Here is a 12,508-nt window from a genome sequence, read left to right as displayed (position 1 = left end):
CTGGTGTAAAGAGAGCTTGCGAGAGGACGGCGAAGCTCACCTGACACACAACAGGAGGAGATCAAACCTCTGACTTAAGGAGGAAGCCCAGTGGAAGAAGAAACAGAGAAAGAGGAAAGAAGCTACCTGATAACTGATCCAGCCCCCATGACCTGCAAACGTGTAACCAGTCCCATAGAGGAAGACCAAGGAGGACCACAGAGCCCCAGGCTTTTCACCCCGGACATCAGAGTAAGCTTAACTTAAAATGGGGAGCAGAGTTAACCAATCTCATAAGCATGTTAAGAGCTCTCAAGTTCTGAGAATGTGTATGAGAACTAATTAGCACATTTAGTAACATCAGAGGAAGTGATACCACACAAACCTTGACATAAGTGATAACACGTGGCTGGCAAACCCTTAGTTGTCTAAAGTCGCCTTTTATACAGGGTCAGACTGAGACAGAAAATTAAAGTGGTCTATATTAGTGAATCAGATAGCTAAAAACGTTGGGCACATTTACAAATCAGGGAAGCTTTGAACTTGTAAAGCTGCACTGTGTTAATGTGTTGCAAGGAATGGGAGATATCATGCATTTGTGCATATTATAGGCAATATTTATAATAATATCAGGGAAAGTTAAGTAAACAAGGTCCCACAAGTCCATAAAACAGGCCAACAAGCAACCACAAACCAGCCCACACACTGATCGGTCAGACCAGCATTTCAGGTACTGTCATATTGCCCTATAGGCCAGTCTGACCCTGTTCTTACATTAAGTAATGTGGTTGTGGGGGAAGTGCATCCTGAAATCTTCTCAGCTCCCAGAAGATACTCTGCAGGCAGCATACATTTGAAATGAGTCACATTTAGTTTTCAGTTCAGTCCCTTCTTACCAGGTGTGACATGTAGCCAAAGGTGTGAGTCTCATTCACAGTGAGTAAGGCTTGAGGTCACTCTGTGCTGTGGGCAGAATGGGTGATGCTTGGGACACAACTGTTAACTTGCCCTATGTGATAAGGTTGGCTCAGACAAAAACTGTCAGAATGCTGGCACTTGAAGTTTCACTCTTCCCATTAGAGGTGTGACCTTGCATGTCACAGAATACCTAAAGCTGTTGAGTTACAAAATAGGATTGGCAGAAAATCACCTGATAACATGGATCAGATCACAGGTATGTTAAGGTTCTACTGGTTAGGTAGTGAATAGATTGATGCTAGTAATGCAGGAACCACGAAACGTTTAGGAAAACTAGTTCAGTAGCTTTTCATTGGGGATAGGGCAAGTACATTGAGGGTTGCACCAGTAAGTTGGTTATGTTTGCTTGTGCCCAAGCAGAAGCCTGGGGTTATCGGGCAGTAGGTACTACCTGGTCCCTCCCATGACGAACATCCAAAGTGCCTGAGAAGGTGATGGCTGGGATCTGGAAGCTGTTGTACCTTTTAGGTGAGCCTGGGATTTCTGCCAACCTGAGTGCAAATGAGGACAATGCTAGCTTGTCTCCAAAGCTGTGTTCTTTATGCTTTACCTCCTTTCCACCTCCCATTACCTGTGTGCACAAGACAGGCTTATGTGGAAGGCCCTGTTCTGTAATATGGCAAGCATACCCTAAAACCTAATGCTGAAAAAAATATAAAGGTTGTGCGTTCTCTGCTGGGCACTGAAGGCTTTAGGTCTCTGTCCAAATGAATAACCTTGACTTCTGACATGGTAGGGCCCAAAAAAACTTAACTTATGTAAACGAAATAGCTTTCCAAAGCCTAGCCACTAGACTTCAGATAATGCACAGAATGTGAAATTAGAATAGCATGAAGCTGAAAAGCTATTGTTACAGGTAAGTAACCTTTTCCTTCTGTAAATTCATCCTCTCCTTCAAGTCCCAATTACTGTGTGCATGTCTTTGTTTGTGTGGAAGGCCTAGTTCTACAGGGCCTCCTTTACCTGTAAACTCAAAATACCTTTTGAGTCTTGCTTGCTAACTGAGCATCCCGACTACGGCCACATTTGCATACTTATCCTGTACCTCCATGTGTTTGAATACTTTCATATTACATGACCCATGGTCTTGCACTGCTCTTTTATTGCCTGCATCTGGAGTTTTCAATCCTTCCTTCAAATGGTTTAGCCACATATGAAGATGAAGGCCTCTTCTAGCGGCACAGTGAGCCAAAACATGTTGATACAACACTCATAAGATCAATGTAGGTATGTGATACAATCTTCATTAAACTTACCATGCCAAAGTTGATGTGAATGACATTGCATTGCAATACTGCCCCAACTATGGGTGTTACTACACAAGTATGTTGCAGAGTGTATACATCACCTCTATATGAATACATTGACATGATGGAAGGAACAATCTTTCCTTGTATAGAAATTTAACATTGACTTGGATAAAAGGTGCAAACTGTCATAAAACGAGGCAGAAACGTAATGAATATACAAGATTTTGGTTGTTACTAGGAAACCTGGGGGCATATTTAAGAGCCCCTAGCGCCATTCCAATGCCACATTAACGTCACATTTTTTATGCTAATGTGGCATTAGAAGGCCAAAAACGCTACACCGTATTTACAAAGTGGCACAATGCATGCATTGCGCCACTTTGTAACCCTTTGCGCTACGTTATGCCTGCGCTAGGCATAATGTATGCAAAGGGGTTTTTCCCCTGTTAGAGTATGACAAAAAATGGCGCAAGGAAATCTACGAAAATTTCCTTGCACCATTATTTACTGCACTTTTAGTGGCTCCTCAAAGCAGGCGTTGGAAGGAGTCTTCCATTGGTTACAATGGGCATCTGGGTGCTTTGCAGGATTAGCGTCAGAATTTTGGACGCTAATCCTGCAAAGCGCCCGACTAACATAAAAAATTCTGACTCTAGTCCCCTAACTACCGCCATAGTGCACCGTATTTTAAATACGGCGCGCACATGGTGGCGTTAGGGGAGGCGTTATGAGGCACAAACCATTTTTCTTAAATATGCCCCCTTATGTTTGTAAATTAGGAGGATCAATATGGCTTGTTTGGAGGTCTCCTTTTGAAAGACCTCTATCTCTTTCAGAGGAAAGTAGCTACCCAGGCAGACAAAGCATACAAGCACCCAGCTCCAGCCTGACCAGAATTCTTTGAGAGTGGAGAAGCCAAACATAAAGTTCCCCAGCCTTGCAGGTATACTGTATTTGGAGCTAACCTATAGGATTCTAAACCTTCACTTATTTGAATAGAATTTCCAGGTGTGGCTTGGCAACACAGATGTTGGTTGACTTTTTGTGATGACCAGAAAAAAGGCTTTTAGAAGTATTACTAAGAGAAGGACTTTGGTAATCAGTTCCTCTTCAAACTTTTGATTGTTAGAGGTTGTGCACTCCCGCTAAAAAAGAGCTGTATTGCACTCTTTGCCTTGTGGGACAGCTTATACTCAGAACAGTAGGCCTTCTTTTCTTAAAATGACAAGCCAAGGATCAAGGCTATATTCCCAACTGGTTCGTGGTAAAAAAAAGTTATATCAAATACCATCATCTGTTTATCTGTTTTCAGATGCGCTATTCTTTTTTATTATGAAAAGTTACATTAAATGCAGTAAGCCTGACATATATACCGTTAAAAGCATATATTGAAGCCAACAGGCCTTCAATGATGATTTTTTGTTTCACTGGCTTAAAACTTGTACAGAAGTATTTTGTTACATGAAATCTTACAGATTAACGTAGTGGATAAGGGTCTTGTTATTCGGTATCTCCTCAGACAACCCTTGAGAGTTAGAAGATTTGCACTGTGTTAATTCTTAGTAGGACTCCTTTAAACGTATATTATTTTACCAAAAGCGTTTATGCCATATCTTATCATTGTTTCACCCTTCAAGATGGCTGACATGTTGCTTCTATATGTGGCAGCTGTATGGGAACCTTTAAAACAATGATACACAATAACATTCCAAGATGGCTGTGCAATGGTATTTTTAATTATTTACTTCTATTGATAGCATATGTCTGACACATTTAGGCAGCAGCATTTTTAAAATGTTATACTTGTATTATTTCAGTTTATTTTGCCTGTGCTTGTTGAGTTTGTGTGTATGTTTTATTGTAAACGGGTGAGAGTGTGCATAGAAGACTAAGCGATTGAGTGGATTCATGAGTGCAAGGATGAGTGGCAGAATGGCTGTATAGTGAGTTATTAAGGGGCATATTTATGAGCCCCTAGCGCCACATTTGCTGCATTTATTTTGAACAAATGTGGCGTTAAGGTGGCATTTCCCACGTGCCATATTTACAAAGTGGTGCAATGCTTGCATTGCGCCACTTTGTAAACCCTTGCGCTACATTGTGCCTGTGTCAGACATAATGTATGCAAAGGGGGCATTCCCCCGTTAGGGGGTCTGAAAAAATGGTGCAAGGAAATCTATAAGATTTTCCTGTGCCTTTATTTTTCGGCACTTTTAAAGCCTGCTCAGAGCAGGCGTTAAAAGGGGGCTTCCATTATTTAGAATGGGCCCCTATGTTCTCTGCAGGAGAAGTCCCAACATTTTTGCACTACTCCTGCAGATTACATCCCTAGCGCCACATAGAATGATGCTATTGCCGCCCACCTGGCATATTTTAAATACGGCGCACACATGATGGCGGTAGGGGGTGCTAAAGGGTGCAGGGAAAGTGGTGCTGCACTCGGTGCAGCACCACTTTCCATAAAGCTGCCCCAAGTGCTTAAATTCACGCGTTATTAAAGGGCCACTTTCAGTTATAAGCCAAATTTACTAGTTTTGCCACCGTTTTTTTTACATCTTATAGGCATGTTCCACCTATAAGAATGCCGTCAGCTTACGAAGCAGCCCCAATCACGGCTGTCCCTCTCTGGGCTGCCAGCTCTGGCCTGGGTGGACATGTCAGAAGCTCGAAACAAAGCCTTCGGATATTGCCCTCACCTAAAGGCAGTAGCTTCCCAGATGAGATTTAGTCACCCAAAGATGGCATCTTTCAGAGGTTCTTTCAACAATCACATCGTGTTTCTCCTTGTCTTTGGCACACTAGTGTGATGTTTCCAAAAATTTCGAGAGAAATCAATCTGTTTAGGATATTATAAAAGAGCTGCTGTTTCCGAGGAGTATGAACATGCGACAATGAGTGTAGTCTAAAAGAAACGGTCTACATGTTTATTAGTGGACATTTAATAGTGAAAGCCTTCGCCGCTGAGAAAGCTGCATGACTGTTGCCCTATAGTGACAGAGAAGAAGTGTTCTGCTGTCGCAGGGCATCTCTATGAACACCCAATGCCTGAGAGGTGTATTGCGTTTTAGTTGCATTTGAATGACTCTTCTTGAGCGTGATGGGCCACTGACAGCACTAACCTTCGAGAGAGCTACGGATGGGTGACGGGGCGCTGCCTCTCACGCGGCCTGCTTTGGATGGCTTTTCCATGGCATGCCTGAGAACGAGGTTTTGCTGTTATGTGTTTTCGCTGTGCATAGGCGAGGAGCTGATGCTGGGACAAGTGGCTACGACCCTGAGGCATTAGAGCAGTAGTATATGGCTGGGTAGAGTGCAAGGGTGCAGTGGGAAGTGTTTGTTTGGTGGACGTGCGTGGCACAGCCTGCTCAAACCATCTTGCTCCATTGGTGTTCCTGCGCGTCTGCAAGTATTAGGAAACGTGTGAGAATAAACAGGGCCGTGCACGCACGCAGATACCCAACGTCTTTAGAATTGTCTGTTATCACACATCCGCAGAGAAAGTGTGCATTCCACCAGATACTGTACCATAAATGGTGATACCAACTAGAGGGCAGGTATTCTTTGCTTCACGAGAGGACATCCCACCAGGAAGTGTCCCATGGAGTCAGATACTAGGGATGACTCCACCCGTATGACTGAAGGAGGGAATCCCACCAGCCTCCCTGCCAGATATGGCGGTCATTCAATCAGGTCATGCCCTCTGATGGCTGGTCATCGTCAAGAGTGCAGAGACCACATTCCCACAGAAAGGGACCATTCAAGCCTAATCTGACACGAGTTGGACTCAGTCTCATCGGCCTTTAAGAAGCACCGGCCTGCTCGGGATTCTCTCCATTCCCTTGTTGACATTCTTCCTTCTGACTCTGCCTGCTTCTCTACTCTTAAACGCATGACTACTTTAAACATCCCCTACAAAGTATCAAAATCTGCAAAGTGAACCTGGGTGGAAGAGAGGCTGGGAGTTGCCTTTGTACCTATCAAACTAGAGGGATGTGGATCCCCCTTCAAGTAAAATCCTCCCTCCTAAGAGATCTATGTATAAAGTGCAGGCCACAGGTTTGAATCCCTGTGAGACAGCTTCTTGGGTCCATACACCTACTTGAGAGATTTGTTTGTAGCTTTCGTGTCTCATGTTCATATCTTTCTAAGGGAATGGAGCAAGCTAATGCATCTGCTGTGAGATCAGTATGAAGAAGGTTTATGTGCTATTGAATAGCTTTTGTGTTGTTGTGCACACAGAAGAGGTCTGTTGATTACCTGCAGTCTGGTAGTAAAACTCATCCAAGGTAGCTCTGTGAGAAAATGTCTGCATTGCAGATATTTATGTGTAACCTGTGAGTCACAGGTAGGATTTGTGGTCAGATAACTCTGTGTTAATGCATCTGATGTGTACATGTGGCTATTATCTGTACGTCTCTGGTTCACATCCTGGTAAATTAGGACATGGGAGGGGGATGAGCACCAGCTAGAGAGATAGATTCCGGTGTAACCTTCACTTCATGGGCTACAATCGTATCACCTGGCCAAACCTTTCACCCAAGTAGAAGAGTGCCATAGAGGTTTCATATTTATTATGCTATGTTGCTGGGCATTGCTTGGTCTCTTGGTGCTTAGAGCAGACATCTTTTTGCATTGGTACGTCCTGTCCTGGTACCTTTCCCTGGTCTTCCCCATGCCAGGCTACTGCCTCTTTATGACCCTGCAGTCATCCTATATTATGAGTTTGGAGTCCTGCAGGAGTTTCTTTTGCAAGGCTTTTTCAAAGCTCTGCCTTAACTGTGCAGCTGCCACTAGGCCTTCAATGAGCTACAGAAGATGAGCTTTCAGGTGTATTATAGATAAAGAAAGAGGCTGTAGCTCCAACCACATACATATTGCATTGACAACACCGTTTGATTATGCAGAAGTTATGTACTTCCATTAAAAAGGTATGCTTGTGGTGCACTCTTTGTGTCCTGGGGAAATGTGTGCTCAATACAGCAGGACTCAGTTGGTTATGGTAATAAGCCAGTGAGCACTACTGTAGGTCTTGTCTGTTTATTAAAGAACAGTTATGACAAAGGCTATAGGGTTGACATATTTATTGTGAAAAGCCTGTGTTAAATCGAAAAGGATGGATTATTATTTCAATGTGTAAAATATTACCATAGTGTGCTAGGTAAATGTTTACTGCCTCTGGCAACCCCCCATAAGATGATTTGCGCTATAATAATCCTCATTAGTTCCTCTTCGGAGGGATTGTATTTTGTAAAGCCTTTATGCCATTGATCTGACAAGGGCAGTAGGTCAGATTATTTGTTGTTAAAAGTTTTTGTTAGAGCTAATATGCCTTAAAGGGTGGGCTATTTCTATACTGTGTAAAAGCCTGTAGAGAGGTATGTTGTTACATGAAATCTCAGATTACTTACTATAAAAGTCAGGGGTTATGGTATTGGTGCCCCCCTCTGCTGTAGCCTAGTGGAAGACTGAAGACTTGTAAACCTCCTAGAAGAGGCTATACGTTCTTTTGCCAGATGTATTTGTCTATATATTTTTAGTTTTTAACTGTATGCGTAATGGTTACCTTGTAGGACAGCTTATCCTCTGTATTGTATGCAGGAGTTGGTTATGGTGACAAGACAGTGTAAAAGCTATAGGTCTGATTGGTTCACTGGGAAATGTTATGTCAGATGCTGTAGGTCTGATCTATTTGTTATGAATAGTTATGAACAGTAGGTTTAATTTATTGTGAAAAACATTTGTTAAAGCTAATAGGCCTTTAGGGATGGACTGTTATTACACAGTGCTAGAGCCTTTAAGCAGGTATTTTGTTACATGGAATTTTCACAGAGTACCTTAGTAGAGAAGAGGAGTTTTGGTTTAGATTAACGTCTTTGATAAATCCTGGGGGTAAAAGATATGCATTGTGATAAAGCATGCTAGATCCTCTTAGGGTACCCTGACAGGGTTAACTTCTGCTAGGCTTTTGTAATTTAAAAAAATCATTAGAAAATACATACATGCTGCTACTCTGGGTCAGATCAGTTCCATCATCGGTCCGTTTGCGTGTCATCGATACTTCACTTCTATCCATTCCAATATTAAATATGGGGAACAGGTCACCCCATTTATGTCATTGGGTCTTCAGCACTTAGCCTGATCACAGGTACATTTCTGTCTGAAAATGAGTGTGCTTCAGTGCCAGGGCTGCTCATCTATTGCTCATATCACATGCAGTTTGCTGCTTCCTCAGCAGCTATTGCTTCTAAACCAGGCAATCATCTTGGAATGCTAATTTCCATAGTGTATCATTGTTTTACTGTCCAATGAGGGTTCTAAACATGGTGGCAATGTTGGAACTTTAGAAAAAGATACATTATATGCAATACAGTTGCAAAGCAGTTGCCCTCTGCTAGGTATCTATATGTTTTACACGTTTATGCAGCAGAATGATTTCTTTTTTCTACATTAGTGCTTTTGATTTGTCTGGCAAATTCTTGTTTCATTTGTGCATGTGTGTTTTATTGTGAATGCATGTGTGATGACTAATTGGGTGCCTAAACTCACCTGGCTAAAGAACCAATTTGTTATGCGCCAAACCTATTGACATTGACAGTGCTTGTTCACATTTGACATGGATTGATTATGATAACCCTGGTCACTGAAGAGGGAGTGCAGGTTGTTGGGTCCTGGTGGCTCTGTGGTATCCCTATCCTTGTCGTTGTTGTGAGCTTGAGTTGGGTATGGTAGGGAATTGTACTTAACTGTGATAACAGAGAATTAAGCGGGATCAGAATGATGGGTGTGAGATATTGAGATTCCGGATTGAAGCTAGAATGGAGAGAGTGTCTAGAGGGTAGGGGGGTAAGTGTGTGATCTACTGATTGATGTGTTTGAGTGTATAGTGGGAATAATGGGAGGCATGACCGGAGGATGATGGGAGAGTCTAAGAAAGGATGTGCATGACTGTGAAGTCTGGAGTACTGTGGTTTTGTCAATAATTGTACAGCTGTTTGTGGAGTAAGGCAACGGTGCTATGATTTGTACGGTGTTATAGGTGGCACTGTGTTGTATGTGAGGTGAAGTTCTGTTTTGTGCAGTACACGCTCCTCAAACTATTAGCTTGTGAGCTAGTTGTAGCTCTCCAGCTTCCTTTAAGTAGCTCTCCTGTGTAAAACTCAGCCTTTTTAAATTAGAAGCTTTTGCGAGGTTGAATTATTATATTAATACCAAAATTGCAAAGTGTGTATTAGAGGCAAAAGCATATGCATTTTCAGATCCCATAATATGATGTTTGGAAAATTATTTGCTGGATTTCAAATATATATCTCGAGCTTATGATTGACTGATAAATCGTGTGACCCTGGGAAGACTTATACTAATATTATTAGCTCAGAGCCATAGTCAATGCAGCTTTGTATGTTGCGTGCTGCTCTGTTACCCATGTAGAGGCATTCCACATTGACAAAGCTTTTCTTTTTTTTTTTTTACATTACTGCTGGCGTCTGTGCTTGATGCAATGAGGTGATCACTGCTTGTAATCTTGCAAATGGTGGCAACCAATGTAATCTTGTCTAATGTGGTCGCTATTACAACTCTAAAATTGGTAGCTCTGGATGATTTTCATTGAAAATAAGTAGCTTTTATTACAGAAAACGTTTGAGACTCCTGCAGTGGTATATGATGGGTTGCGTTGTATGCTGTTTGTTGCTTTGTAGTATTTTACTGGTGGTGCTGAGCGGTCTACTGTGATGTGATGTGGTGGAACCCATTAGGTGACGTGCTCTGAAAAGAGCCCTTAAAGTCTGGCATCTTGTAGGGTGCATTTGTTGTGTGTAGTCTCTACAAAGAGGGAGGCGTTAGTGTCAGGGCTAAGTATTGAGTAAAAGGAAGCGAGGAGAGAGGCACAGGAGTAATGAGTGAGGCAGGCAGGGATGCACAGGTCACAAAGGCTGTTGGATCGATGAGGTGATGTGAGGTTGCTAGGTGGGGGGGGGGAGTTGACAGGCAGTGGCATTTTAGCGCTTCCAGTGGTTCAGGATGCCTTTCCTAATTGTATGGATATGTCCATCATGGAAGAGAGTCTGGGGCGGCCTGTGAAGAAGTGTTGTTAGTAGTGTTAAGGTGTGTGTTCTTGTGTAAGGTGAATGTGACATCTTCGCTGACTTGTTAGTGAATGCGCCTGGAGCTGATGCACAATGGCTGCACTGAATCACTCAGCATCTTCTTGGGTGGTAGCCATTACCATTGCCCCAAGCTGCTGAGGAACATTCTGTGGACTAAGGGCTCCACAGCAGACCTAGGACCTCATCTACGAGGCCCGTGGCGCAGGGCGGCGCTGCAATTCCTTCAGGTTCCATGGGTGTTGAGAGGGAACACCCCAAGCAACATCCATGGAACGCCACTATCACACAGTGTTATGCGTGAAGGGGGTCTATATTTACAGGGCCATGAAAAGCCACGCAAGGTGGACATGGGCCGGCACACTGCGCCACCGGAGCATCATAAAAAATCGGTGGCATTGTGTGCCGACCTGGCATTTTAAACGAGACCCCTAATGTGCATTGTGTCATGTGCTGAATTAACGTCGGGGGCTCGAGGGTCCACACAGTGTAGTCCGTGCTGGTGCGTTACTGGAAGGTTATCTGCGTGTGATGGCTGTCAAGAAGGGTATAGTGTAAACTGCTGCTGTTTGTGATGTGTCGAACAACATGCTGGGATTGTGGGGGCTGTGAAGTAGCAGCTGGAATGAAAGGGAATGCCAGGATCATTAGGTAGGTGGAGGGAGGCTTCTGGTGTGGAGTCAATCGTGCAGTTTCATATTGCGGCACTGCTGTTGGTTGTTGTGGTACTGTGTGAGAGAGCACTGTTGGGGAGAGGGGACAGAACCAGGGGTTGTGACCAGGGGAGTGAACAGAGACCCCGGGAAGTGTGAGGTTGTGTGGTGTGACCATGTGTGGGATGTCAGAGCGCCGGGGTTACCTAGGGGTGAATGAAGAGTGTCCGTGAAGTTCTGATGAGCTGTGGCCCCTGGGTGTGAAGGACCCACTACAGCCATGATTATAGCTGTTTTTTCAAAAAGGCGAGGAGAAGGGGGCCCATTTCTCTTACTTAAAAAAGGACTCATGGCACACTTTCTACGTCACTGAACCCATACCCTGACGCACCAGTGTGAGTTTGAAAACTCGATTACAAATAATTCTGATGGCCTTTCAGAGTTTAAACTTTATTCCGCCCCTCACGGTCTTACCGGTATCTAAGCTGCAGGGTTCGAAACGTGTACATATATGCCCCAAACAAGCACCTGGAAAGATTTCTCGCCTCACCAACCTTTGAAATATGACATCACCGTCGGGGCTGTCCGATGAATAAAATGTCCTGCCCTTGTGGTCCATGAAACACCTCTAGATTCACAACATAGAACATCATACACCTGCGAAGTGGCCACAAAGCGACATGACTGCTATAAAATAGCGAATATATAAATATATGTGCCCCAAAACTCAGTTTAGAAAAACCCACACCGCACCCCGGCGAAAAAAAAAAAAATCGCGCTGGCTGGGGCATCGGATAAATAAACGTCGCGCACGTTTTATTCCTTGAAATACTGGCACCAGCGTGAGGCGAAAATGACAAGCTTGGAAAATAGAAAATGAATGGATCAGTATTGGGCGTCTATTGGAGATTTGAAAAAAAGCTTGGCACACCGGTAGACTGAGCACTGTGTTGTGTGAGAGCTTCGAAAAGGCGGATTGTGCGAGTTTGACTTATTGTCACACAGGGTGCCATCGTCACTCGGGTTTTCTATGTTCGATATCCATTTCCGACACACTGTGGGGATTTTAGGCAACAGCGACCTCGGTCCCACAGTTGTCACTCGCGTTAGGTCCCTGAAATGATTCCAAGGCAGGCGCTGTGACCAGGGAAACCCCAAAAGACCCAAGTTCTTGCCACCGCTTTCGTCGCTTTGCCACACTGTATGACCCTGGGCGCATATTTTCTCTCTCTCCGTGCCTCGGTTTCCCAACACACAAAATTTGAGACCGCTTTTACGCAAATGTAGAACACGTATTAAACGTTGAATAGAAATATTCTCAGGTAAAGCTAACCCTTATCTCACCGTTTACTCGGGGACTTACCTTGCTCTTCACTTCTGCCGACATACCGTACGCGGGCCCCCTGTTGAAATGGGTAGACATTTTCAGGGCTGTTTGGTGAGGTGTCCTGGTTATTACAGCGGCAGACCTCCTTGGTTTAAATCCCCCTCTCCGTCTCTCTCTCGTCCTCTTCTCCTGGGCTCTGGTGGCTGGGGTAAACTTTCC

General features: G+C 43.9%; 1 protein-coding gene across 1 annotated transcript in view; it reads right to left on the bottom strand.

Annotated features, from left to right (window-relative positions):
• Positions 1-12,502, bottom strand: part of CNN1 (calponin 1) — a 131,505-nt gene extending 119,003 nt beyond the window's left edge. The window contains exon 1 of the mRNA XM_069231917.1: positions 12,326-12,502. Within this exon, the coding sequence (XP_069088018.1) occupies positions 12,326-12,385 (60 nt within the window). The 5' untranslated portion in view covers positions 12,386-12,502. The remainder of the gene's footprint in view (positions 1-12,325) is intronic.
• Positions 12,503-12,508: the final 6 nt, after the last annotated feature.

This window comes from Pleurodeles waltl, chromosome 4_2, assembly GCF_031143425.1.
Source record: "Pleurodeles waltl isolate 20211129_DDA chromosome 4_2, aPleWal1.hap1.20221129, whole genome shotgun sequence".
In the NCBI taxonomy this organism is placed as follows: Eukaryota; Metazoa; Chordata; class Amphibia; order Caudata; family Salamandridae; genus Pleurodeles; species Pleurodeles waltl.
This window is presented reverse-complemented; position numbering and strand designations above follow the sequence as displayed.